The 27,706-nt window shown below is 38.3% G+C and overlaps 1 protein-coding gene across 4 annotated transcripts in view; it reads right to left on the reverse strand.

The window, feature by feature from the left end:
- Nucleotides 1–27,706, reverse strand: part of INPP4B (inositol polyphosphate-4-phosphatase type II B) — an 808,823-nt gene that overhangs the window by 217,170 nt on the left and 563,947 nt on the right. For all 4 annotated transcript variants that reach the window (XM_027599074.1, XM_027599075.2, XM_027599073.2 and 1 more), the window contains one exon: nt 8,685–8,796. In XM_027599074.1, coding sequence (XP_027454875.1) covers nt 8,685–8,796 — 112 coding nt within the window. The remainder of the gene's footprint in view (nt 1–8,684; nt 8,797–27,706) is intronic.

The following is a 27,706-nucleotide window of genomic DNA, read 5'->3' on the forward strand; positions in this document are numbered from 1 at the left end:
ACAATAAAAAAATAAAAAAAAAAACTACTTAGGAAAAAAAGCAAGAAGTGGAAAAAAAAGTTGTCCCCCAACATGCTAGAAACCTCCTAGTACAGCAAATCACATTGACAAGCAGGATGGTTTTGTATTTGTCACCTGAGATAGTTCGGGATCAATAAAAAGCAAATTACTTTCTAGATTTTAAGTAAAATTTTAAATAAAGGCTAAAATATCTTGTACCATCAAATTACATAAGACAAAAGGTTTTTGTGGCAAAACAATGCAAACACTTGCTCATAAAGTACAAGGACACTTTATAAATAGATTTATAAATTATGGATTTGAATAAATTTGTAAAGCTGATCCAGAGGTCATGAATCTATAATCTATGATTAAGTTCATGAGCTTTTACAGAACCAACACTAGCTACTCTGGACAGAGAGAAGAAACACAGAAGAGCACATTGCCATGTTCCTAAGTGAGTGAAACAGGAATAGGCAACAATATCCCAGACCATGTAGCAGTTAGTGATGGACTCTTCTTAACTTCCTTTGAAACTATACTTAATAGAGGAAGCAGCTTTTCTGGCCCCAGAAAGCTGAGGAGATCTATTTTCACACAGACACCAACATGACTGGCATTTGTTTTTTCAAATGTTTCCTTCTATTGCTAGCCACAAAAAAAAGGGTGGGTGTGGTAGTTTGAGGAAAGAGGAGAGTGAATTTTTAGAGCAAATATATCAGACATAAATAAATGCAAATAAAAACCGAACAAAGGAAAACCCAGAAAATCCTTTGGTGAGGAGTTCTGAGGGAAGCAGCCAATTTTCTGTAGCATGCATGGCTTTACTCAAGAGACTCCAAGGGCTCAGGTCACCCTCCCCAGGAGAGTGTATCAAGATTGCTTGGGCTATTTCCAAACTGTTTCCTTCTACTCTTCCTCCTCCAGGCACTGGCCCCCTTGGAGAATTATGGCCACTGAGGTCACTGTTAATGATGAGACATATGTCAAGTATTTTGAGAAGGAAGATAATTTAAAACATTGATTTAAATGTTACTTCCGTATTTGTATAGTCCACTACTTATTCCCCCATCATAAACATTCATCACATTACTCAGGAAATTTCTTCATAGGGAAAAATGTGCTCTCATATAATTTCTTTAGTGTTTTTATTGAGGTTCTACTTTACTGAAACAATGAATAACTGTAAACAGCTCTTATAATCTGATGTTCTCTAAATCATTTTCCTGACCAAATCAGAACTCAAAGGTGATCCTTTCTTTTACTCCACTGCTATTTGGAAAATGGACTTCCCAAATCACTAGAGCAAGGTGCAGTGATGCTTGGACATAAAATTCTTTCTCTTATTCCCAATATTTCCTCTATACTTTTTAGTTCATATATAGCTGTTAAAATAATCTTTCATAAACTTAATATCATCTTACCAGTGCTCTGCTCTAAAATGTTTAAAATTGGTTATTTGCTGTCCAATCAAATCCACTATTTTCAGACTGGTGTTCAAATCCTTTCATGATTTGTCCCTGATATCCTTCCACATAATAACATAATATAATAGGTATATAGCTTTGAGCCACCCTCCTCTCCAAAACAGGATTATCACCTACAATATAATTTATAGAAATGGTTTAGATTAAACCCTTTTAGTAAGAAAGTCCATAATTCATACGGATCAGGTTATTTTGAGAAACTGCTTCTCTACATGGAGGGAGCCCTGCCTCTTCATAATCAAAGTCAACTTTCTGTTTCCTAATAGAAGGCCTGCATTATTTTACCAAATGGATCAGAAACAGAATTTTCATACATTTGTATCTCCATCTACACTGGAAGGTAGATATTTAGAATAATTTTAACCTAATAACATTCTTATTTTACAACTTTATTGTATTTTAAAGCTTTACTATTCACAATGCTGTCAAGATTTAAATCCACAGAACATAAACAGAAAATATCCAATAAATACTTACTAAATTAATAAATAATTTTATATTTGGACTCTTAATTATTTTCTTCAATTGTTTCCCAAGTGTACCGTCTGTATCACTATTAAAATTGAGAGTTTTGAAGCCAAGAACCATAGTTCTTATTTCCTCAGCCTATTTTAATTTTTTTACAGTTGACCCTAGAACCATTTTCACACTGTGCTAGATGCTACATAGGATGCAAAGATTAAAATGATTTGGAATCATTAAGCACAGGCTTAAGGAGGCTCCAGCTATGTATACTGTTTATTGCTGTCATTATGATGGATATTTTTAGGGTTATGCACTTATACTGTGTGTGCTTTCAGTGTAACAACTTCATATTTGTGATTCTGAGCAGGAATAACAAACACCACATGCTTTTTGTTCCAATAGCACTGTAAGCCTATTGATTTTGATGAGTGCTTTAAAAAGTGTCATCTGACGGTAAGTGTGACCAAGAAGAAGAAACGCAAGATATATTATATAAATTTCTTGGAGCTTAATGATGTTGAATATCAACTACCATACCAATTTGCCATGCATTGGGCTAGAAAATTAACTAAACTGTAAGGACAATGATCATAAAGGACAAAGACCAGTACTTCTTGGCTAAACACTTTTACATTTGTTAGTTTATTCCTTAGATCATGGTTGTTAAAGTCTGGTCTGGAATCTCCTGGGGTCCCTGATAAGTTTTGTGTTTGCACCCTCCGCAACATCTGGCACAGGGTGAAGACAAAATCATTTCCATAATAATACTAAAACACTATTTGTCTGCTTCTCTCTTATAAGCATATAGTGGAATCTTGTAGAGGCCCTATTACATAATCGTTTGACAGCTAATGGTATGCGTGCTTGTGTACTCTTCTGTTTTAAACATTTCTTGTTTGAAGTACTAACACGATAAATGGCCATAGATATAACCTAAGTAAGCAAAATCTGTAATATAGTAAATATCAGTAGATAAAATCCACATAAATACCAATTTTTAGAGTAAATTATGCAAATTGCTACACTTGGATGATCTCATTCAGTCTCATGGTTTAAATACCATCCAAATACCATCTGACTACTCACAAATATCTAATTCTAGCTTGGACAGCTCATGTGAACTCCACACTCAAACCTCCAACTGCCCAGATGTATGCATCCATTTCAAATTTCAAAGTTAACATCTCAAAATCTCTGGTTCTTCTGCACCTGCTCCTTTCAGTTTCTTCGTCACTATAGATGGTAAGTTTATTCTTTGGTTTTCCTTGGTACCTGGAGTCTGGCCACATTTCCCTTTCTCTGATTTAACTCATCTTCATCTCTGCCTTGAGTCTTTGCAATAAACAGGCTCCATTCTGTCCTTGCTTCTTTTCAGGCCATACTCAACATAACAGCCCAGAACGGTCCTCTTAAAACACGAATCAGATCATTTTGCACCTACACTCAAAAATCCTCCACTGTCTTTCTATCTAGCTCAGAGTCTAATGACCTTTAAGAGGGAGTATACAATCTGTCTTCCCTGCCTGTGGACCTTATCCTCAACTCTTACCACTTTCCTCTCCAACCCCCAGGTCTAGTCATTACAGGCACCCTGCCACCTCAGGGCCTTTGCCCCTGCTGTTCACTCTACTTAGAATTCTTCTTCCTCTCATATACCCACATCTTGCTCCCCATTTTCCTGCATGTTTCAGCTCAGATAACGTATCACTAGTGAATCTATCCTTGATCACCCAGTATAAAAGGGCCACAGTCCACACTCCCTAGTAGTCCTTGTACCCTTATTTTTTTCGATAGTATATAGTACCATCTGATCAACAATATATTACTTGTTTATTTTATTGTTTACCTCCCTAGAAGGCAGTATCTGCGTCTATGTGGTTCATTGCTGAACACCCAGAACCTAGTAGAATGCCTAGAACATAGAAGGCAGTATTGTTTGACAAATGAGTGATGAATATTATATGCCTGCAAATATCTTAGAAGGTAAGTCAGTTATATAATTTTCAATTTTGTATTTGGGAAAAACAAAGGGACAAATAGTGTCTGCTTTAAGATGCTCCTTAGCTCCCCTAGGACTCTACCTTTTCCCTGACCATGGCCTAAGAATATCTGATTAAAACACCACTTCAAACTATGGGAGCAAAGTGACCTGAGAAGGGCAGCAAGGCATCAAATACTAGTTAGGTTAGGCTCGTAGTGAAGAGAAGATGTATTATTACTCCACTTATACCATCTCTGTCACTGTCATAAATACATAAGGCTTTTTCCTTTTGTAGAAACCACCACTACTTTGATCATTAGTACTGTGCCATGTGCCACATTCAAATATAATACAGACATTAAACAAGAGGGGGAGACAAGGCAGGAGCTGAACTTGGCCCCCGCAGAGCCTCACTGAAGGATGCCTGTTAAAAATCTTCCTCCCCTGACAAGAAGCCAAGTCACCTTGGCGTCGGGGCAGAGGGGGAGGGCTATCTCACTCGATCCTGTTGGCTGTTAATTATATTGGTGGTTCTATTACCGGATTTGATCATTTGGCTTCCTCATTCTCCTTTCCCTAGTAGCATATTTTTTTCTTGACTATTTAATTCAAAGTTGTTTTTCAAAAGTTTCTTCCTCTCTCCTTTATAATGCTGCACTCTTTACTGCATCCTCACTCTAGTCTTTACTTATGGCCAGTTTGTACACAGCCTTATATGCAGCCAAATATTATCCCTTCTAGGGAGAGAATTTTGGATTTTATTTCAAGATAAAATTGACTTCATTTACTCATTCACTCATTTTTCCTGTGCTAGGCTCTGTTCTAGGCACTGGGGGGAGGGGTAAAGGAGAGAACAAAATAGACAAATGTCTAGTGAGGGAAATAGACAATAAATAAGATAAAATATATGTGATGTTGGACAGTGATAAGTACTAAGGACAAAAATAACGCAAAGAAAGGAGATAGAAAGTTTCTGGTAGGCATGACAATTTTGGATACAGGGCAGAGAAGGCAGAGTGAGAAGGTCACATTTTACAAAAAGACCAGAAGGAAGTGAGGGAAGGAAGCATATAGTTACCTGGGGAAAATGCTACAAAGATAGATTGAAAAACAGAGTGAAGGACCTGAGTCAGAAATGTATCTGGAATGTTTAACAGCCAGCCAAGAAGCTAATGAGGCTAGGTGAAAGTGAGCAAAAGAAGAGTGGAGGATGAGGCGAAGAAAGTAATGGGGGGCCAGCACCTGCAGGACTTTAAGTGGGGTCACTGAAAGGATTTAGGTGTACACTTTCATGGAGTTGAGGAGCCACTGGAGAAATGAAATGTTCTGTGTTATGTCTTAATAAGTGCTCTGCTGAAAACAGACTATGATGATGGGGGTGTCGGGAAGGAGGAAGAAGGGACATTTAAGAGACTACCCTGAACATGTACGTGACAGACAATGCTGTAAGAGGGAAAGGCTCCAAAGTCACTGGGTTCTGGATATATTTAAAAGTCAGAATCAGCAGGATTTGCTGACATACTCACTGTGCCTGAGAGGAAGAAATGAGTCAAAGGTGACTCCAAAATGTAAAAAAATTTGGATACCTAATGCAACATTTCACCAACTATATGAGCTTTGTAAAATGTCCATGTTACTGTTTCTTTTGTGAATTTTTCTTTCTCTAGCTATGTGATTTTAACACTTTGTCTTCTTTCACTATGTATGTACGTATCAAATAAAAGTTTGAGCTGGGGGTGCCTGGGTGGCTCAGTCCCTTAAGCGTCCAACTCTTGGTTTCTCTTCAGGTCGTGATCTCAGGATCATGGGATCAAGCCCAACATCAGGCTCCATGCTTAGCAGGGAGTCTGTTTGAGATTCTCTCTCTCCACCTCCCTCTACCCTCCCCACCCCACTTGCTTGCCTCTCTCCCTTTCTCTCTCCCTCTCTCTTAAACAAAAGTTTGAACCAGTGTGGTATGGTGAATGACCTTCTGAACCACTTTTGCTTGATGAGAACTATATCATAACAATATAATTTGAGGAAACAAGTAAGTTAATGTAAGAGGACAGAGTTTGGATTTTCATTTATATTTTATTCCAGGCTCTGAACGTTATATGAGATTAAAGATTCAAATGTAGTATTTTACATCAGGGATATAGTTATGAACTGGATTGTGTTCCTCAAAATTCATCATGTTGAAGCCCTGAGACCCAGTATGACTGGATTTGGAGACAGCCTTTATGGAGGTAATGAAAGTTAAAGAAGATGATAAGGGTGGGGCTCTAATCCTATTGGGCTGGTGTCCTTATAAGAAGAGGAAGAGACACAAGAGCTCATTTCGCTGTCTCTGTGCTAATGTGCCAAGGAAAGGCCATGTGAGGACACAGCTGGACATTTGCACGCCAGGGAGTCCTCACCAGGAACGAAGTCATCTGGCACACCATCCTGGCACTTCCTGGCCTCCAGAACCATGGTAAAATCATTTTTTGTCATTTAAGCCATTCAGTCTGTGGTATTTTATTATTATGGAAGCCCAAGCTCATTAAAACAGGTATTATTATCTTCTATCTACTTCAGTATACACAAGCAATAACATGTGTCACTCACCCACATGACTGGTGCTAATAGTTTCATTTCTTTTTCCTCCATTCATACAAACTCGGGAGAGCAGTGTTGTTTTACAGATAACCCCGATTTCAGTTACTTTGTCTTGTCCTATGTTTCAGTCATTCACTAACTTCGGGACTTAAGTCCCCATTAGGAGATTGTGTTAATACACTTGATAGAGATGTTGATTTAGCAGATCTGCAAAGGAGTTTGCATATCTAACAAACACCCCAGAAAATTCTGCTAATGCTTTGTGAAACACTGAGATAAAGTTATTCCCACATAATTCTAAATATTGTGCATAGTGGACCTTACTACATGTTCTTCACGAATCATGATGCTTCTGAAGGATTGCCAACAGTTTATAATAACTTTATAAAAAATTTGCATAAGGTCAATGCTTACTAAGAACCCAGACAGGACAGAACTAATGCCAACAATGACTGGTACATTTATCGTTTTAGTCAACTTACGATTTGTACATGGTACATGCTGACGCTGCCACCTCCTAATTCTAGAATAGTTCAGTTAAGACTTTTTAAGTTCACATTACTAAGTCAGAAACATTATGTGGGGCTTTGGTGGGGTATATTCCTGGGTATCAAGTTCTCTGCTTACTAAGAGTATGATTCAATTTGCACTATATAATAGCAACAGAGTAAAGGAGTCAGGCGGTGGGCAAGCTTTGGGGGGGAAATAGAGATGGGGCTAGTAATAGATTGGGAGCAGTCAAAATAGGCCTCTGTTGAAAAGGGAAGTGTTTCCGCTACTCGTCTCCTGGCATGCTGCCACAGGTCTAGGCACAGTTGTCTATTTCTGTTCTCAGTTCCCCACCTGGCCTCCAAATCTTTCCTCCTTAATCTTGAGGCAAGCATTCATGTGGTGGTGACTAATACGCACCTTATATAGAATTCCAAAGGAAAGGGGGATTGAATGAAGGAGCCCCATAATTGGAGGTCTCGGATGCACACATCCTAAAAGCCACACTGGTGTTTTGAATACACAAATCTTGAGAGGATCTGCTGCAAATTGACAGCCCTTACATTATCAGGCAACCTGATTCAAACTTTGAGCCTCACTGGAATATTTTCATGATCCTCGCTGTGTTCTGGGGGAGAGTAGAGGAACAGAGAAGAACAAGGCTTGGCCCAGCAGTTAAGAGCCTAGCTTATTCTGGGGGCAAGAACAATATTCTTTTGAAAGACAGTCTTAGATTTCTTTTGTAAAGTTAATTGTTTTTATCTTTTTTTTAGACAAAAAAATTAATTTGTTGTGCTAGATAAACATTTCTCATGTAGATGTTTTCTCAGCACCCCAAATTCAGTATGCTCCTAGGTAAGGGCCACTAAGCCAGAAACTGAATCCCTAAAGGCCTTATCATTAGAAAATGCTCATTTATGAAAAGGTAGGAATTACAGTGTATACACAAAATCTTTCCTGAAAAGATGCAGTTTTTAAGTCCATCCCCTGTGCCTCAATAAAGTAGGCGACTACATTCCTAGGACAGGAATTTAGGTTAATACTTATGTCAAGTTTCTCTTTCTTAGAGAAAAGAAAGTAAAAAATCTGGGACACGTATTGATACGCACTGGGACCTTTATGCTCAGCTTCAAGGAAGCTGCTTCCCCTCCAGCTGGTGATGCCCCTCCTCCAAAGCTGTCCCTCCACTTTGCGCTATTTCCTACTTCTCTCTGCAATTTTATAAGGCCCAGCATTATTAAATCTGTGCTCCTTCACATACAAATGAAATCTAAACTCAAATTGCATTTCTTTCCAAAGAGGGTTTTGAGAGTAGAGAAGTGATTACTTTTGGCAGTAGTCCTCCTGGAATCTTCTATGCGTCTCAAGTAGGGTTAATTAGGGCAGAATGCAGCAGTGATCCGTACTTTTGTTCCAGCTGAGAGGAGGCAGGGTCAACACGGGGAGCCCCGGGGCAAAGAAGAAGGTGTTGCTGAATGGCACATGGCTTTGCAGAGTTCCGTGCAAATAGACCCTCTGGTTCAGCGGACCAAGCATGCTTATGGCACTTCAATTCCAGAGCTGATTTCTCATTTGGCTTTTGAATAAGATTTCATAGTGCACAGAGGTGCTGATGATTCAGGCATCTGGCAAAACTGATCGTTTCTAATTTAATTTGTGCATTGAGCTGACTGAGACCCTACCTTTTGTCCCTGCACATCTGTGGTGATGTGGTCGGCTTCCCCATCCTCAATCTCCCCCATCTTCACGACACTGACTTCTATGGTGCCAACAACTTTGCCACCATCTGAAGTTCTGCAACCAAAAATAAATGAAATGGAAAGGTAAGAATCTTCTCTCTCCTTAAAGTATGTTCAAACATGTTTGTTTCTGAAAACCACAAATATTACTCTTTGCCTTCATTAGTTTTAATTAAATCTATTTTAAAAACAAAACATGTCAATAGTGTTAATTAAAAAAAAAATGGTTAACCACCAATTTATGAGGTAAGTGCACGGACTGTCAAAAGCTACCTCATGATGGTGAAACCTCTTCCAGACACTCAGGAGTGGACACAAATAGCATGCCTCAGTGTCCTGTTTGGCAACACCACATCCCCACAACAACATAAACCGTGGCTTCTCTCTGCCAACTGCATGCATGCTGTGCACATCTGTCACGGAAACCACAGCTGGGGGCACCTGGGTGGCTCAGTCGGTTAAGCGACTGCCTTCGGCTCAGGTCATGATCCCAGGGTCCTGGGATGGAGCCCTGCATCGGGCTCCCTGCTCACTGAGGAGCCTGCTTCTCCCTCTCCCGCTGCCTTTGTTTATCCTCTCTCTCTCTCTCTCTGTCAAAATCTTAAAAAAAAAAGAAACTACAGCTGAATAAAATAGAAAAGAACATAAACATCCCTATATTCTTCTCTGGGCCACTGGCCACAAAATCTGATTCTGTGCCTTTTTCCTAACACTATTTTTCTAAGAGACTAGGTAAAGGAAGTTCTCTCCCAGCAAACGTAAAAAAGTTAAGGTACATGCAGAGCAGAAATTAACCATAGAGATAATTTAGTAAACACTTTTTCATCAGATAAAGAATCAGAGACTCAAAAAGATGGAAAGACTCATCTAAGGTAACCACATGGCAAAACCAGAAATCCAGGTTTCTATCTTCTTCACGTCTGTTGGTCACTGAAAAGCTCCATTTAATGATGATTAAGATTTCCATCATTATCATTTTCAACATATGAATTTTCCGGTGAACAATAATGAAAGATAAAAATAAAATGAATAACCACCCTCCTTTAAGATTCTCTAATTTCTTTTCCTGGGCAAGAAAATATACAGAATAAATGGTGCCATCATAACATGGGAACAGTGTGACATATATTTTCCCCTCGAATCTCATTTTGAAGATAGGCAGCAAGCCACTGCATAGGCATGACATTTTGCCATAACTTCTTTCTTAACCTAATTGACTAATATTAGAAACGCAATGTTTCATTTTCTTCTGTCATGTTTTTTCCAAAATTTGTTTTTAATTTTAATTGGGATACAAATGGTGTCTTTCTTTCAACCAATTCCTTCTAAATGCCACTATTTTATCATTAAAGATGTCAGAAAAGAGAATTAGGAAAATTTGTATAGTTTACCAAAATACTAATTCAAATAATGAATACATTAGGTGAAAAGGAAACCAAAATATGTTACTAGATCATGGCAGGTTTTTCTCAAAATATAAAAAGTATAAATTAAAACACACCTTTTGAATTACGCTTTTTTTTTTAAAGATTTTATTCATTTGAGAGAGAATTAGAGAACACATGAGAGGGGGGAGGGTCAGAGGGAGAAGCAGACTCCCTGCCAAGCAAGGAGCCCGATGCGGGCTCCTGGGACTCCAGGATCATGACCTGAGCCAAAGGCAGTTGCTTAACCAACTGAGCCAACCCAGGCACCCTTGAATTATGCTTTTAAGGAAATTGAAATAGGAAAATTCTGGTGACATATGCATACCTAATGTCATAATGTAATAAAATAAAAATTGTGTACATAGAAAAAAGTGATTTCTTATTAAAATGATTTCTTATTAAAATATGAAATAAAATGCTTTTTGGTGACTTTCAAAACAGTGGAAATCATCATATTGACTTAATTATTTGCAATTAATATAGAAACTTTAAATACTCATTACAAAGAAGATGTGTATATAGAGGACACTGTATGATTTTGTGAAAAACTGCATTAGCTCCAGTTCTGGGGTAGTTTATTCATTATACCATTTTCCCACTGGAAAATGACATAATAACTTGTTATAAATCATGGTGTGACTTAACTCTGTACAATTATTCAGTACCTAATAAAGGCTTTAATAAGAGCTCTCATTGGCACTACTCATAGCTTTTTCTAGAGGTTTGCAGGTTCTTTTTCCCCCAAGCTGAGAGCATCAGTAACAATTACAGGTATCTTTTCCTTTTCGTAGGAGTTGCTTAAAATGCTTTGCTTGAACAAACTGAGCTAGATTCATTTCTAGGAATGTAAACCCGTGTACAACTTTCTAAATGTTTTCACCAAACTAAACCAAACAGTGCCATAATGATTTGAAACAGAAGGTAGGCTTCTCACAGTCTCTCCTGGGCCTGGGTTATAAACCAGTATGTGCCATAGTGGTCAAAAGTGTGCACTCATGAATTTGGGCTACCTGCTAGCTGCATGACCCTGGGCAAAGAATTTAACCCACGTGAAACTTCGTTTGCAAAATGGAGATGATCATTTTATTGTAAGGATTAAATTGTGGTATGATTGCTGTAAGGTGCTCAGCACAATGCCTTAAACAAGATGAGTGCATCTTCCTTCCACCCCTCCTCTTTGTCCTAGTAGTAGGGCAGTGGAACCAGTAGCAGCAACAATAGAATCGCTATGTCATTAATGGTATTTATATATGTTTAATTTTATAGTGTATTATATTTATATATGATGTTTAATTTTATAATGTATTATATATTTATATATGATTGATTTTATAATGTATTACATAATTATATGTTTAATTTTATAATGTATTATATATTTATGTATGATGTTTAATTTTATAATATATATATGTTTAATTTTGTAATTATATATTTATACGTTTAATTTTATAATGTATTATGATATTTATATATGATGTTAAATTTTATAATGTATTATATATTTATATATGTTTTATAATGTATTATATATTTATATATGATGTTTAATTTTATAATGTATTATATTTATATATGAATTTTAATTTTATAATGTATTATGTATTTATATATGATGTTTAATTTTATTCTCTCCAGAACTTTTACTAGCATAGGCATCTAAGACGATAGTAAAACATTATAGGATCTCAAGCTTCATTGCAACAATGACTGAGTACTCATTAAAGATACAGAGACTTAGTAATAACAGATATTATGAAGCTTACATCCCTAGTAGTGCAAACAACACAGATTTGTAACTAATTACAATGCAGCTGAATTTTTCAAAGTGTGAAAGTGACTGAATAAGTAATGTACTATGGGATTGAGCTGAACTATAGCTCTATCTATTTCTGTTAAAACAATTAGCTGGGGCACCCGGGTGGCTCAGTCCATTAAGCGTCTCTGCCTTCAGCTCAGGTCACGATCCGGGAGTCCTGGGATCCAGTCCTACATTGGGCTCCCTGCTCAGCAGGGAGTCTGCTTCTCCCACTGCCCTTCACCCTGCTTGTGCTCTCTCTCACTCTCTCAAATAAGTAAATAAAATCTTTAAAAAAAAATCCACAATTATCTGGCTACTTTTTAAATAATTTTAAATTATATCTAATTTTAAATAATATCTTCTATAGGCTTCCACTCAGTCCCAGAGTGGAATCAAGGCAAGGAGCTTGCTTAATCTAGTGATGCTAGAATGATTCTAAAATCTTTTTTTTCCCCAAAACCACTTTGGAAAGGGAGTTCTGACTACTCTAAAGCATGTCTCTTCATCTGAGATTTGTGGGAGACAGAATGGGAATCCAAGTTATAAACTAAAGAGCTGAATTCAAGACACCCAGAAGCATGGTTCATCCTGTCAATGAACTAGAATATAAGATGTGGAAGCTGTTTTCTATTTATCCTGCAACAACTTAACACACACCAAGTATGGATATTCAACACTTCTGTTCAATCAGGGGAACCATGATTGAAGTATCTATTTCATGTTTTCAAAGGTGATTTCCCACAAATTTAGAAGAAAATTCATTCTTAAATGCTTAATTATGCTTTCAGTTTATCACCCATCAGGTTTGTGGGAGGGGCTAGTAATAATAACTTAACCATTATTCATCACCAAAATTCTCCTGAATTTTATCTAGTGGAAATCATATCTTCATGGAAGATATATGGAAGAGACGTCTGGGTTAGGAATCAAGAAATCCAAGCACTACTTCCAGTTCAGCCACTAACTAGCTATGTGACCAACAATATATCACTTTAGATCTCTGGGTTTCAGTTTCCTCTGCTAGACATCGAAGAATTGGTCTCTTAACAGCTCTTCTATAATATTAGCACTCAAGCGCAGTGCTCTAGTCACTCCTGTGATTCCATCATATGATTCTATCACAGACACCACAAGCCATCACGGACCGATACAACTTCAGGAAAGACCTCAGGTACATTCTAGCCTCTCCTCATTCCTCATCTTCTCATCCTACCTTTCATGCAAACAAACCAAACAAGCCAAATGCATGCCAAACCGGGGAAGTAACTGAGAACTTAGGGTCAAATCAAAGAGCTGGTTTTTCTTATAACAGCCAATGCATATAAATAGATTTGACTGCCATTATGGCACAGCATTTTGGCGTTTTTACAAAGATACAAATTTGACTGAACGCAAACAAAAAAGTGATTTTACACAGGCTGCAGTAATAAATAATGATCTCAATCTATATGAACAAGAACAGCAAAAAACTGTGCCATTTCAGCCACTTGACAGGTCATTAGCTCTGTTTAATGCAGAAAGCTGTATGAGAAGTAAAAGATGAATAGTTCATGGCCGATATAGTATTTCGATCCAACATCAAAGTTCCTGGTTAAACTTGGCAAATACAGTAGTTCCCCTTATCCATGGTTTCACTTTCTGAGGTCTCAGTTACCTGTGGTCAACAGATGATTCTCCTTCTGACATATCACTGGGAAATCAACAGTAGCCTAATGCTATATCACAACACCTCTGTCATTCACCTCACTTCATCTCATCACACAGGCATTTATCATTTCACATCATCTCAAGAAGAAGGGTGAGTACAGTAAGCTATTTTGAGAGACCATATTCACATAGCTTCTATTATGATACGTTGTTATAATTGTTCTATATTGTTGTTAATCTTTTCCTTGCCTAACTCATAAATTAAACTTTTTCACAGGTAGGTATGAATAGGAAAAAAAAAACATAGTCTATACAGGATTTGACACTATCCACATTTTCCACTGGGGGTCTTGGAATGCATCCCTTGCGAATAAGGAGGGCGGGCTATTGTACACTTAAATATTTAACCATGCCAACAAGATGGAAGACAAAGAAGAGGAAATTTTCAGCAACACAAACCTGTACTCCCTTCTCACTCAGATTTTCAGCATGTAGAGTAGATTAGTGATCAAGGTTCTTCAAAATCTGCCTTTAAAATAACTTGCCGAATGGCTTCTAATGAAATACTCAATCTCACATGCTGAAACATACCAACATTTTTAGAGGACTGAATGAAAGGAGGTGTAAAACAGTCTTCTAACAAATGACACTCTTTCCTCACCACCTACTATACCATCCCTTACTAGAGCGAAAAGAAAAACAAAAAAACAAAATCCTCTGGAAATGTTAAACAGCAAGATGCCTGTAAATAACTCCTCTGTTTTGGAAATGCCACAGAGATGCGAACCAACAAATGACTCTGTAAACATCCAGGGAGAAGCCATCATTACCACTGTCAGTTTTTGTGAATATAAAGTCCTGGTGCTATGGACAGAATCTTCAGCTGTGAGACATGCCTTGCATTTAAACTGTCTAGACACGTACCTGGGACATGTAAATCTCACCCGGACAAGAAAATAAACAAAGGCCATAAGTAAACAAATGGAGTTAGTGAGTGAGTGAGTACACCCTTATGATCTTCCTGGTGAATACATTTACCTGACAATGCTAGATTTACTTAGGGCTCAAAGAAGTGAGAGTTCCATTAAGTATGTATAACGAAGCACACCTCTATTCTGGCTGAAATTCATAAATGTCAGAAGCCATATAATACTTTCAAACTCACAGTCAAATAAAACTTTCAGTAGTTCTTCACATTATAGCATACACACTCTGAGTTTTAGTCCCTGGTTTTCTCCTCTATGCTCATTATGAGCTCTCCTTCAAAAACTCCATCCATCATTAGGATTCAACTATCCCTTCTATGAGGATCTATCATAATTCTATACTCCTTAGTCTGTCCTCACTTCCTGATCTAGAGCTCCAAATTCCTTTTGTCCTGATATTTTATATTCTATAAGCTTGAAACTTAAGTCTTCCTCCAACTCCAACGCACTCACATCAAGAGCATATCATTTTCCAAAGACCACAACCAAAGAACATTCCATCTCCACCTGTACCTTGCCCCTACCTTCCGATGCATCACTAACCCTACTGACTAGTCCTCTCACAATGTCTCTTGCACATGTCCCTTCATGACGGCAATACCCCAAGCAGTTCTGTCACCTCTTATTACACTTGAAGAACCTACTTCCACCTTCCAGGAACCCTCTCTTCCATTCCATCCGTGTCAGGTTTTCTTCTTAAAGTGCACCTGCCACTGTATTATTTTCTTTCCTCTGTTAAAAGTTCTTAAATGTTGTCTAATGCCTACTCAGAGAGACTGAAATATAGCCTGTCTTTCAAGGCCTTATATCAGGACTTGTCAAGGGTTTTGGGCAGCTCAATATTTTTGGTTCGAACTGATCCATGCCAATTTACATACCATTAAATAACGGAGTATGGCTTAGTGAAGAGTGCAGTGAACTCTGAGTAACAAAGTCCTTGGTTCACTATGGGACCGTCAGCAGGCAATGCAACATCTATACAGATGTCCCAGCTATAAAATATGAACAAACTAAATCATCTTACTTATCTCACAAGATTGATGTGAATAAGAACAAAAGATCTTAAGTGGAAGTACAAGAATGCTTTAACGTATGGTAATGACTACTATAGCTATATAGCCTGGGCCGCAAAGCTTCACAAGCGCACCACAAACACATTGACTATCAATTTTCAGCCTAATTGGTTAGCAGGGTCTTCTTTATTGCTAAAAATAGTACTATCCAAATATAAGTAATTATCCCAATACAAGTAAGTTGTTAAAGTGCATCTTTCCAGGGGTGCCTGGGTGCCTCAGTCGATTAAGCGCCTGCCTTTGGCTCTGGTCATTATCCCAGGGTCCTGGGATTGAGTCACATGTTGGGTTCCTTGCTCAGCGCAGTCTGCTTGTCCCTCTCCCTCTGCCCCTGCTTGTACTCTCTCTCCTGCTCTCTCTCTCTCTCAAATAAATAAATAAAATCTTTAAAAAAAGCACGTTTTTCCCTCCTCAAGTCTCTATTAAAAATATATATATATAGGGGCGCCTGGGTGGCTCAGTTGGTTAAGCGACTGCCTTCGGCTCGGGTCACAATCATGGAGTCCCCGGATCGAGTCCCACATCCGGCTCCCTGCTCGGCGGGGAGTCTGCTTCTCCCTCTGACCCTCCTCCTTCTCGTGCTCTCTATCTCTCATTCTCGCTCTCAAATAAATAAATAAATCTTTAAAAAAATATATATATATAATAAGTTATATTTACAAACATGTTGATTCATTGTAAATATGAACTATAAACTCTCTCTTTAAATTTAAGACATATTGGGGCGCTTGGGTGGCTCAGTCATTGGGCATCTGCCTTCGGCTCAGGTCATGGTCCCAGGGTCCTGGGATCAAGTCCCGCATTGGGCTCCCTGCTCGGCGAGAGGCCTGCTTCTCCCTCCCCCACTCCCCCTGCTTGTGTTCCCTCTCTCACTGTGTCTCTCTCTCTGTCAAATAAATGAATGAAATCTTTAAAATAAATATATAAATAAATAAATAATCTTTAAAAAAATAAATAAATAAATTTAAGACATATCCTGTAAGCGAGGTGAGAAAACAAGATTGGCACCTTGTAAATGCATTTTTCAGGATTCATAGGCAACCAAAATTACATTAAAATTAATAGGATGCCACAATCTGCCTATTGGTACATAAAGATGTTGCAGGTAGAGCGAGTAAGCACAACTCTCCTCTTCTATATCCACTGAACGCAGCTATAAAACCTGGACAGATGCGCAGAGTAGCTATTTGAAGACTCAAAGTAAATACCACCAGGCATATTGGGGTAGATCAGAATTTTAGATACTACTGAACCAGCAGTGAGTTCACCTGTTTCCCCAATTGTTGTTCCTGCTCTGGACTCAATAGAGCCCCAAGTCTAGAGGTGGTCAATGGTGTAAACAGAGCGAGAGCTTCAGGAGAAGCCCTCAAAATCTGGCACAAAGAACAGAAAAGGGGTTTCCTGACACCCAGAAGAATTGGGAAATAACTTTTCTATTTTCCACTCTCTCCTGTCCCAGCCCCCAAATAATCCAGTGGTGGCAGCAAGGAGGAACTGCAGGAGTCTGAAATGACGAAGGAGGGAACGACTCCTCTCCGATTGGAATTGAGACCCCAAGGGTGTAGGGTGAATCCCTTTTACCTCTCGCTGTTCTTCTGCTTCTTGGCCCCAGAAGAGAGTGCTGTTGCATAGCAGAAAGAAGACAATAAAACACCAGCTTTCTGGCGGGAGCGTCTAAAAGGAAAGCCACAGGAAACAGGACCGTCCCAAGGAGGGTGTGAAGAGGAAGGGGCTCAGGAAAGGGATTTCTTAATGTTGTTCATCAACACCTGGCCTCACCTCAAGCTGTGCATACATGAATCTAAATAGTATATCCGAGATTTTGAGAAATAATTTATGGACTAGACCACCCCCACCCAACTAAGTCCCAGACTGTTACCTGAGTGACAAAGATGAAGGACAGGTCCTACCAATAAAACAAAAGCTTTGAAAATATGAGTGATATTGAAACTATCATACTAGGTTTCACAGACACAATTTCAAGTCACAAATATCTCGCAATGAACAACTGGAAACTGAAATTTTCAAAAGGTGTATCATTTATGGTAGATCCAAACAAAGTGCTTAAGTGCAAAAATGTATAAAATCCATATGCTGAAAACTACAAATGCTGACGGAAGAAATCAAGGAAGGTCTAAATAAATGGCGAGACATGAGGTATTCATGTACTGGAAGCCTCAACTTTATAGGGATGTCAGTTCTCCCCACATTGACCTATAGATTTAATGCTATACTAATCAAAGTCCCAGCAAGATTTTTTGTAGATATTGATAAGCTAATTCAAAAAGTTATAAATAAGGGCAAAGAAATAGAATAGCCAGCGTAATTTTAAGAAAGAACAAAAATGGAGCATTTGCATTTACTGATTTTAAGACTTACTGTAAATCTACAGTAATCAAAACTGTGTGGTGTTGATGAAGGGACAGATATAGTGACAAATGAAACAATACAGAGGCAACATGACCAATTATATTTTGACAAAGCTATAATCAATTCAATGGAAAAAGAGTAAGCAGTCCTTTCGACAAATGGTATTAAAACAATTAGACATCCATTTGGGGAAAAAAAATGACGCTTTGCTTAGACTTGACAACTGAAACAAAAGTTAAAATGAGTCAGAGATCTAAATGTGAAACACAAAACATATAAAACTTTAAAAAGAAGGTAATGAAAAAAATCTTCATAAACTGGGCATAGTCAAAGTGTTCTTAAATATGACACCAAAAGCATGATCTAAAAAGAAAAATCAATACTTCATCAAAATTGATAACTGTTGCTCTGGGAAAGATAATGTTATATGAATGAAAAGACAAGCTATTGACTAGAAGAAACTATTTGCAAATTATGTGTCTGACTAAGAATTTGCTTCTAAGACTCATAAAGAGTTCTCAAAACTCAACAGCAAAGAAATGAACCACCTAATTAATAAATGGGCAAAGATAGCACATAAGCCATGGAAAATTTTTTAACATCGTTGGTCACTAGGGGAGTGAAAATTAAAAGCTTTATGGGATGTCACTATATACCATAGAATGGCTGCTGAGGATGAAGAACCACTGAAATTTTCATAACTGCTGGTGGGAAAAACAACACATTGGGTTTTTATACAACTCAACACACACCATATGGCCCCAAAATTCCAATCATAAGTATTTACCCTAAAGAAATGAAAATTTAGGGTCAAAGAAAAAGCCTACAGATGGGTATTTTATCAGGTCCTTTCACAGTCACCCCAAATTAGAAACAACCAAAATATACTTTAATGTGAATGGATAAACAAACTGATACAGCCATACTATGGAATACTACTCAGGAATTTAAAAAAAAAAACACAAAAAACTGTTGATATACACGACTTGGATGAAATTCAAAGGCATTAGACAGAGTGAATGAGGCCAGTCTCAAAGGATATAAACCTATGACTCAATTTATATATCCTTCTGGAAAAGAGAAAGCTATGCTGATAGAGAACATAGATTGTGGTCGCAGGGGTTGGCATGAGTGGAGGCATGAATTAAAGGGGCAGCAGGAGGGAGTTTCTCTGGGGTAAGAGAACAGTTCTGTTTCCTGATTGTGATGGTGGTTACAAGAATCTACACATCTATGACAATAAAGAGTCAATTTTGGGGAGGAGCAAAATGGCGGATGAGTAGGAGACCTAAATTTCGTCTGGTCCCAGGAATTCAGCTAAATAGGTATCAAACCATTCTGAACACCTACGAACTCAACAGGAGATCAAAGAAAAGAATAGCAGCAACTCTCTGAACAGAAAGGTGACCATTTTCTGGAAGGTCTCTTCTGATTCATTTAGTGTATATTTTTCAGGTGTCGTTGTTACCCTGTTAGCATTTTGTTCTCTCATTCATCTATTCTCCTCTGGACAAAATGACAAGACGGAAAAACTCACCTCAAAAAAAAAGAACAAGAGGCAGTACTGACTGCCAGGGACCTAATCAATATGGACATTAGTAAGATCTCGGAACTAGAGTTCAGAAGGATGATTTTAAAGATACTAGCTGGGCTTGAAAAAAGCATGGAAGATTAGAAACCCCTTCTGGAGAAATAAAAGAACTAAAATCTAACCAAGTCAAAATAAAAAAGTCTATTAATGAGGTGTAATAAAAAATGGAGACTCAACTGCTAGGATAAATGAGGCAAAAGAGAGAATTAGTGATATAGAAGACCAAATGATGGAAAATAAAGAAGCTGAGAAAAAGAGATAAACAATTACTGGATCATGAGGGCAGAATTCGAGAGAGAAGTGATACCGTAAGACGAAACAATATTAGAAGAATTGGGATACCAGAAGAAGAAGAAAGAGAGAGAGGGGCAGAAGGTATATTGGAGCAAATTATAGCAGAGAACTTCCTTAATGTGGGGAAGGAAACAGGCACCAAAATCCAGGTGGCACAGAGACCCCCCTCAAAATCAATAAAAATAGGTCAACACCCTGACATCTAATAGTAAAACTTATAAGTCTCAGAGACAAAGAGACAATCCTGAAAGCAGCTCGGGAGAAGAGATCTGTAACCTACAATGGTAGAAATATTAGATTGACAACACACCTATCCACAGAGACCTGGCAGGTCAGAAAGGACTGCATGATATCTTCAAGACCACTAAAAGAGAAAAATATGCAGCCAAGAATACTATATCCAGCTAGGCGGTCATTGAAAATAGAAAGAGAGATAAAAAGCTTATAGGACAAACAAAAACTAAAAGAATTTGCAAACACAAAACCAGCCCTCCAAGAAATATTGAAAGGGGTCCTCTAAGCAAAGAGGGAGCCTAGGGCGCCTGGGTGGATCAGTTGGTTAAGCGACTGCCTTCGGCTCAGGTCATGATCCTGGAGTCCCGGGATCGAGTCCTGCATTGGACTCCCTGCTCAGCGGGGAGTCTGCTTCTCCCTCTGACCCTCTTCCCTCTCGTGCTCTCTCTCTCTCTATCTCATTCTCTCTCTCGAATAAATAAATAAAATCTTTAAAAAAAAAAAAAAAGCAAAGAGGGAGCCTAAAAGTAACATAGACCAGAAAGGAACACAGATAAATATACAGTAATAGTCACCTTACAGGAAACACAATGGCACTAAATTCATATCTTTCAATAGTTACCCTAAATGTAAATGGGCTAAATGCCCCCATCAAAAGACACAGGCTATCAGATTGGATAAAAAAACAAGACCCGTCGATATGCTGTCTGCAAGAGATTCATTTTAGACCCAAAGACACCCCCAGATTGAAAGTGAGGAGATGGAAAACGATTTACCATGCTAATGGACACCAGAAAAAAGCTGGGGTAGCAATCCTTATATCAGACAAATTAGATTTTAAACAGAAGACTATAATAAAGATGAGGAAGGGAACTATATCATACCTTAAGGTTCTATCCAACAAGAAGATCTAACAATTGTAAATATCTATTCCCCTAACATGGGAGCAGCCAATTATATAAGCCAATTAGAAACAAAGGCAAAGAAACACATTGACAACAATACAATAATAGTAGGGGACTTTAACATCCCCTCACTGAAATAGAACATCTAAGCAAAAGATCAACAAGGAAATAAATACTTTAAATGACACACTGGACTAAATGGACTTCACAGATCTAATCAGAACATTCCATCCCAAAGCAACAGAATACACATTCCTCTCTAGTGCCCATGGAACATTCTCCAGAATTGATCACATCCTAGGTCACAAATCAGGTCTCAACTGGTACCAAAACACTGGGATCATTCCCTGCATATTTTCAGACCACAATGCTTTGAAACTAGAAATCAATCACAAGAGGAAAGTCGGAAAGAATTCAAATACATGGAGGCTAAAGAGCATCCTATTAAAGAATGAATGGGTCAACCAGGAAATTAAAGAAGAATTAAAAAAAATTCACGGAAACAAATGAAAATGAAAACACAACTGTTCAAAATCTTTGGGATGCAGCAAAAGCAGTCCTAAGAGGAAAGTATATAGCAATACAAGGCTTTCTCAAGAAACAAGAAAGGTCTCAAATACACAACCTAACCCTACACCTAAAGGAGCTAGAGAAAGAACAGCAAATAAAGCCTAAACCCAGCAGGAGAAGAGAAATAATAAAGATCAGAGCAGAAATCAATGAAATAGAAACCAAAAGAACAGTAGAACAGATCAACGAAACTAGGAGCTGGTTCTTTGAAAGAATGAACAAGATTGATAAACCCCTGGCCAGACTTATCAAAAAGAAAAGAGAAATGACCCAAGTCAACAAAATCATGAATGAAAGAGGAGAGATCACAACCAACACCAAAGAAATACAATTATAAGAACATATTATGAGCAACTCTATGCCAGCAAATTAGATAACCTGGAAGAAATGGGTGCATTCCTAGAGATGTATCAACTACCAAAATTGAACCAGGAAGAAATAGAACACCTGAACAGACCTATAACCACTAAGGAAATTGAAGCAGTCATCAAAAATCTCCCAAGAAACAAAAGCTCAGGGCCAGATGGCTTCCCAGGTGAATTCTACCAAACATTTCAAGAAGGATTAATACCTATTCTCCTGAAACTGTTCCAAAGAATAGAAATGGAAGGAAAACTTCCAAACTCGTTTTATGAGGCCACCATTACATTGATCCCAAAACCAGACAAAGACCCCATCAAAAAGGAGAATTACAGACCAATATCCTTGAACATGGAAGTAAAAATTTTCACTAAAATACTGACCAATAGGATCCAACAGTCCATTAAAGGATTATTCACCATGACCAAGTGGGATTTATCCCTGGGCTGCAAGGTTGGTTCAAAATCCACAAATCAATCAATGTGATACAATACATTAATAAAAGAAAGAACAAGAACCATAGGATCCTCTCAAGAGATGCAGAAAAAGCATTTGACAAACGACAGCATCCTTTCTTGATTAAAACTCTTCACAGTATAGGCATAGAGGGTACATACCTCAATATCATAAAAGCCATATATAAAAAACCCACAACAAATATCATTCTCAATGGGGAAAAACTGAGAGCTTTCCCTCTAAGGTCAGGAACATGGCAGGGGTGTCCACCATCACCACTGCTATTGGACATAGTACTAGAAGTCCTAGCCACAGCAATCAGACAACAAAAAGAAATCAACGGCATCCGAATTGGCAAAGAAGAAGTCAAACTCTCACTCTTTGAAGATGATATGATACTTTATGTGGAAAACCCAAAAGACTCCACCCCAAAACTGCCAGAACTCATACAGGAATTCAGTAAGTGGCAGGATATAAAATCAATGCACAGAAATCAGTGGCATTCCTATACATCAACAGCAAGACAAAAGAAAGAGAAATTAAGGAGTCGATCCCACTTAAAACTGCGCCCAAAACCATAAGACACCTAGGAATAAATCTAACCAAAGAGGCAAAGAATCTGTACTCAGAAAAGTATAGAATACTCATGAAAGAAATTGAGGAAGACACAAAGAAATGGAAAAACGTTCCATGCTCATGGATTGGAAGAACAAATATTGTGAAGATGTCAGTGCTACCTACAGCAATCTACACATTCAGTGCAATCCCTATCAAAATACCATCAACTTTTTTCAAAGAAATGGAACAAATAATCCTAAAATTTGTATGGAACCAGAAAAGACTCCGAATAGCCAGAGGAATGTTGAAAAAGAAAAGCAACGCTGGTGGCATCACAATTCCAGCTCTATTACAAAGCTGTCATCATCAAGACAGCATGGCACTGGCACAAAAACAGACACATAGATCAATGGAACAGAATGGAGAGCCCAGAAATGGACCCTCAACTCTATGGTCAACTTATCTTTGACAAAGCAGGAAAGAATGTCCAATGGAAAAAAGACAGTCTCTTCAACAAATGGTGTTGGGAAAATTGGACAGCCACATGCAGAAGAATGAAACTGGACCATAGCCTTACACCACACGCAAAAATAGACTCCAAATGGTTGAAAGACCTAAACGTGGGACAGGAGTCCATCAAAATCCTAAAGGAGAACACAGGTAGCAACCTCTTCGACCTCAGCCGCAGCAACTTCTTCCTAGAAACATCGCCAAAGGCACGGGAAGCCAGGACAAAAATGAACTATTGGGATTTCATCAAGATAAAAAGCTTTTGCACAGCCAAAGAAACAGTCCACAAAACCAAAAGACAACCTACAGAATGGGAGAAAATATTTGCAAATAACAGATCAGATAAAGGGCTAGTATCCAAAATCTATAAAGAACTTATCAAACTCAACACCCAAAGAACAAATAATCCAATCAAGAAATGGGCAGAAGACATGAACAGACATTTTTCCAAAGAAGACATCCAAATGGCCAAGAGGCACATGAAAAAGTGCTCAACATCGCTCGGCATCAGGGAAATCCAAATCAAAACCTCAATGAGATACCACCTCACACCAGTCAGAATGGCTAAAATTAACAAGTCAGGGAATGACAGATGTTGGCGGGGATGTGGAGAAAGGGGAACCCTCCTACACTGTTGGTGGGAATGCAAGCTGGTGCAACCACTCTGGAAAACACTATGGAGGTTCCTCAAACAGTTGAAATTAGAGCTACCATTCGATCCAGCAATTGCACTACTGGGTATTTACCATAAAGATACAAATGTAGGGACCCGAAGGGGTACGTGCACCCCAATGTTTATAGCAGCAATGTCCACAATAGCCAAACTGTGGAAAGAGCCAAGATGTCCAAAGACAGATGAATGGATAAAGAAGATGTGGTATATATACACAATGGAATATTATGCAGCCATCAAAAGGAATGAGATCTTGCCATTTGCAACGACGTGGATGGAACTGGAGGGTGTTATGCTGAGTGAAATAAGTCAATCAGAGAAAGACATGTATCATATGACCTCACTGATATGAGGAATTCTTAATCTCAGGAAACAAACTGAGGGTTACTGGAGTGGCTGGGGGTGGGAGGGATGGGGTGGCTGGGTGATAGACATTGGGGAGGGTATGTGCTACGGTGAGCGCTGTGAATTGTGCAAGACTGTTGAATCACAGATCTGTACTTCTGAAACAAATAACGCAACATATTTTACGAAAAAAGAAAAAGAAGAAGATAACAGGAGAGGAAGAATGAAGGGGAGTAAGTCAGAGGGGGAGACGAACCATGAGAGATGATGGACTCTGAAAAACAAACTGAGGGTTCTAGAGGGGAAGAGGGTAGGGGGATGGGTTAGCCTGGTGATGGGTATTGAGGAGGGCACGTTCTGCATGGAGCACTGGGTGTTATGAACAAACAATGAATCATGGAACACTGCATCAAAAACTAATGATGTAATGTATGGTGATTAACGTAACAATAAAAAATTAAAAAAAAAAGAAAAAAGACAGTCTCTTCCACAAATGGTCTTGGGAAAATTGGACAGCCACATGCAGAAGAATGAAACTGGACCATTTCCTTACACCACACACAAAAACAGACTCAAAATGGTTGAAAAACCTCAATGTGAGACAGGAGTCCATCAAAATCCTAGAGAACACAGGCAGCAACCTCTTCGACTTCATCACAGCGACTTCTTCCTAGAAACATCGCCAAAGGCAAGGGAAGCAACGGCAAAAATGAACTACTGGGACTTCATCAAGATTAAAAGCTTTTGCACAGCAAAGGAAACAGTCACCAAAACCAAAAGACAACCGACAGAATGGGAGAAGATATTTGCAAATGACCTATCAGATAAAGGGCTAGTATCCAAAATCTATAAAGAACTTATCAAACTCAACACCCAAAGAACAAATGATCCAATCAAGAAATGGGCAGAAGACATGAACAGATATTTTTCTGAAGAAGACATCCAAATGGCCAACAGACACATGAAAAAGTGCTCGGGCGCCTGGGTGGCTTAGTTGGTTAAGCGACTGCCTTCGGCTCACGTCATGATCCTGGAGTCCCTCGATCGAGTCCCACATTGGGCTCCCTGCTCGGCAGGGAGTCTGCTTCTCCCTCTAACCCTCCCCCCATCTCATGTGCTTTCTCTCTCATTCTCTCTCTCTCTAAAATAAATAAATAAAATCTTTAAAAAAGAAAAAGTGCTCAACATCGCTCAGCATCAGGGAAATCTAAATCAAAACCTCAATGAGATACCACCTCACACCAGTCAGAATGGCTAAAATTAACAAGTCAGGAAACAAGAGATGTTGGCAAGGATGCGGAGAAAGGGGAACCCTCCTACACTGTCGGTGGGAATGCAAGCTGGTGCAACCACTCTGGAAAACAGTATGGAGGTTCCTCAAAATTTGAAAATAGAGGTACTGTACGACCCAGCAATTGCACTCGTGGGTATTTACCCCAAAGATACAAATGTAGGGACCCGAAGGGTTATGTGCACCCCGAAGTTCATAGCAGCAGTGTCCACAATAGCCAAACTATGGAAAGAGCCACGATGTCCATTGACAGATGAATGGATAAAGAAAATGTGGTGTGTATACACACACACACACACACACACACACACACACACGCACACACACACACTGGAATATTATGCAGCCATAAAAAGGAATGAAATCTTGCCATTTACAATGACATGGATAGAACTGGAGGGTATTATGCTGACTGAAATTACTCAATCAGAGAAAGACATGTATCATATGACCTCACTGATATGAGGAATTCTTAATCTCAGGAAACATACTGAGGGTTGCTGGAGTGGTGGGCGTTGGGAGGGATGGGGTGGCTGGGTGGAGGGTTTGTGCTATGATGAGTGCTGTGAATTGTGTAAGACTGTTGAATCACAGACCTCTACCTCTGAAACAAATAATACATTATATGTTAAAAAAAAAAAAAAAGAAGGAGAAGATAGCAGTAAGGGAAAAATGAAGGGGGGGGGAATTGGAGGGGGAGATGAACCATGAGAGACAATGGACTCTGAGAAACAAACTGAGGATTCTAGAGGGGAGGGGGTGGGGGGATGCGTTAGCCCAGTGATGGGTATTAAAGAGGGCATGTACTGCATGGAGCACTGGGTGTTATACGCAAACAATGAATCATGGAACACTACATCAAAAACTAATGATGTAATGTATGGTGATTAACATAACATAATAAAAAAAAGAATTAATTTTAATGTATGTTAATTTATATAATAGAATAAATGAGAAAGGACATAGCCATTTTCTCTGATAATGAATAATAGCAAGTAAAAACAGCCATTTAGTCTGGGAATATAGAATCCAAATCACTAAAAGGTCATCCTATTCTGTGTACCAAATCTAATTTCTGGCAACACGGATTTGAAATGGCAGAGTCCAAGTGTCAATTTCTCCCATGCTCTATACTTGCAAGATACCTGCTGACAGAGATGTGTCATATGAGAGAGAAAAAATTCACAGGAACCATGGGACATTTCATCAGACTGGAGAGTAAGGTGCTCATGCAGGAAGTTCAGCAAATTTCTCAAGCCAATGACCCCCATTCATGGGATGAACCTACCATCTAAAATTATTTACATTTAGACTTACAAAAGAGAATTGCTAAGGCTTTTTGTTGGGTCAATTTATTTTATTAAATTTATTTGTTTGAATTTTTACTTTGAGTAAGAAAAAAAAGGAGATTAAGAGGAAAAGAGCACCTATTAAGCAAATATCACTGGAGGAGAAAGGAAATAGTAGGGAGAAAAAAACCGTACGAGATTATGCTTAGATTGCTGGGGAAACCCAACTTCATGCAGACTTATTTTTTAAGCAAATACATACATATATATATATATATGTATGTATATTTTATATATATATGTATAATATACATACATATATATATATGTATATTTTTTAAGACCATTTTTTTTTCTTACTACAAGTTTCTTACTAAAAGTAGACCTGCTCCTGGAGCAGAAACTCTTTACAGCAATGGTTTGCAAATGTCACTAAGCCAATCAAAATATTCTAAGACATTTTGAAAACATTCCAAAGGTAACAGGCATGGACAATTAAAGGAGACAATTATTAAATAATTAGTATTAAGTACTAGTGATGGGTCAATATTTAATACTCAAATTTTGAATTATATATATTTTTAT

This window comes from Zalophus californianus, chromosome 2, assembly GCF_009762305.2.
Source record: "Zalophus californianus isolate mZalCal1 chromosome 2, mZalCal1.pri.v2, whole genome shotgun sequence".
Taxonomy (NCBI): domain Eukaryota; kingdom Metazoa; phylum Chordata; class Mammalia; order Carnivora; family Otariidae; genus Zalophus; species Zalophus californianus.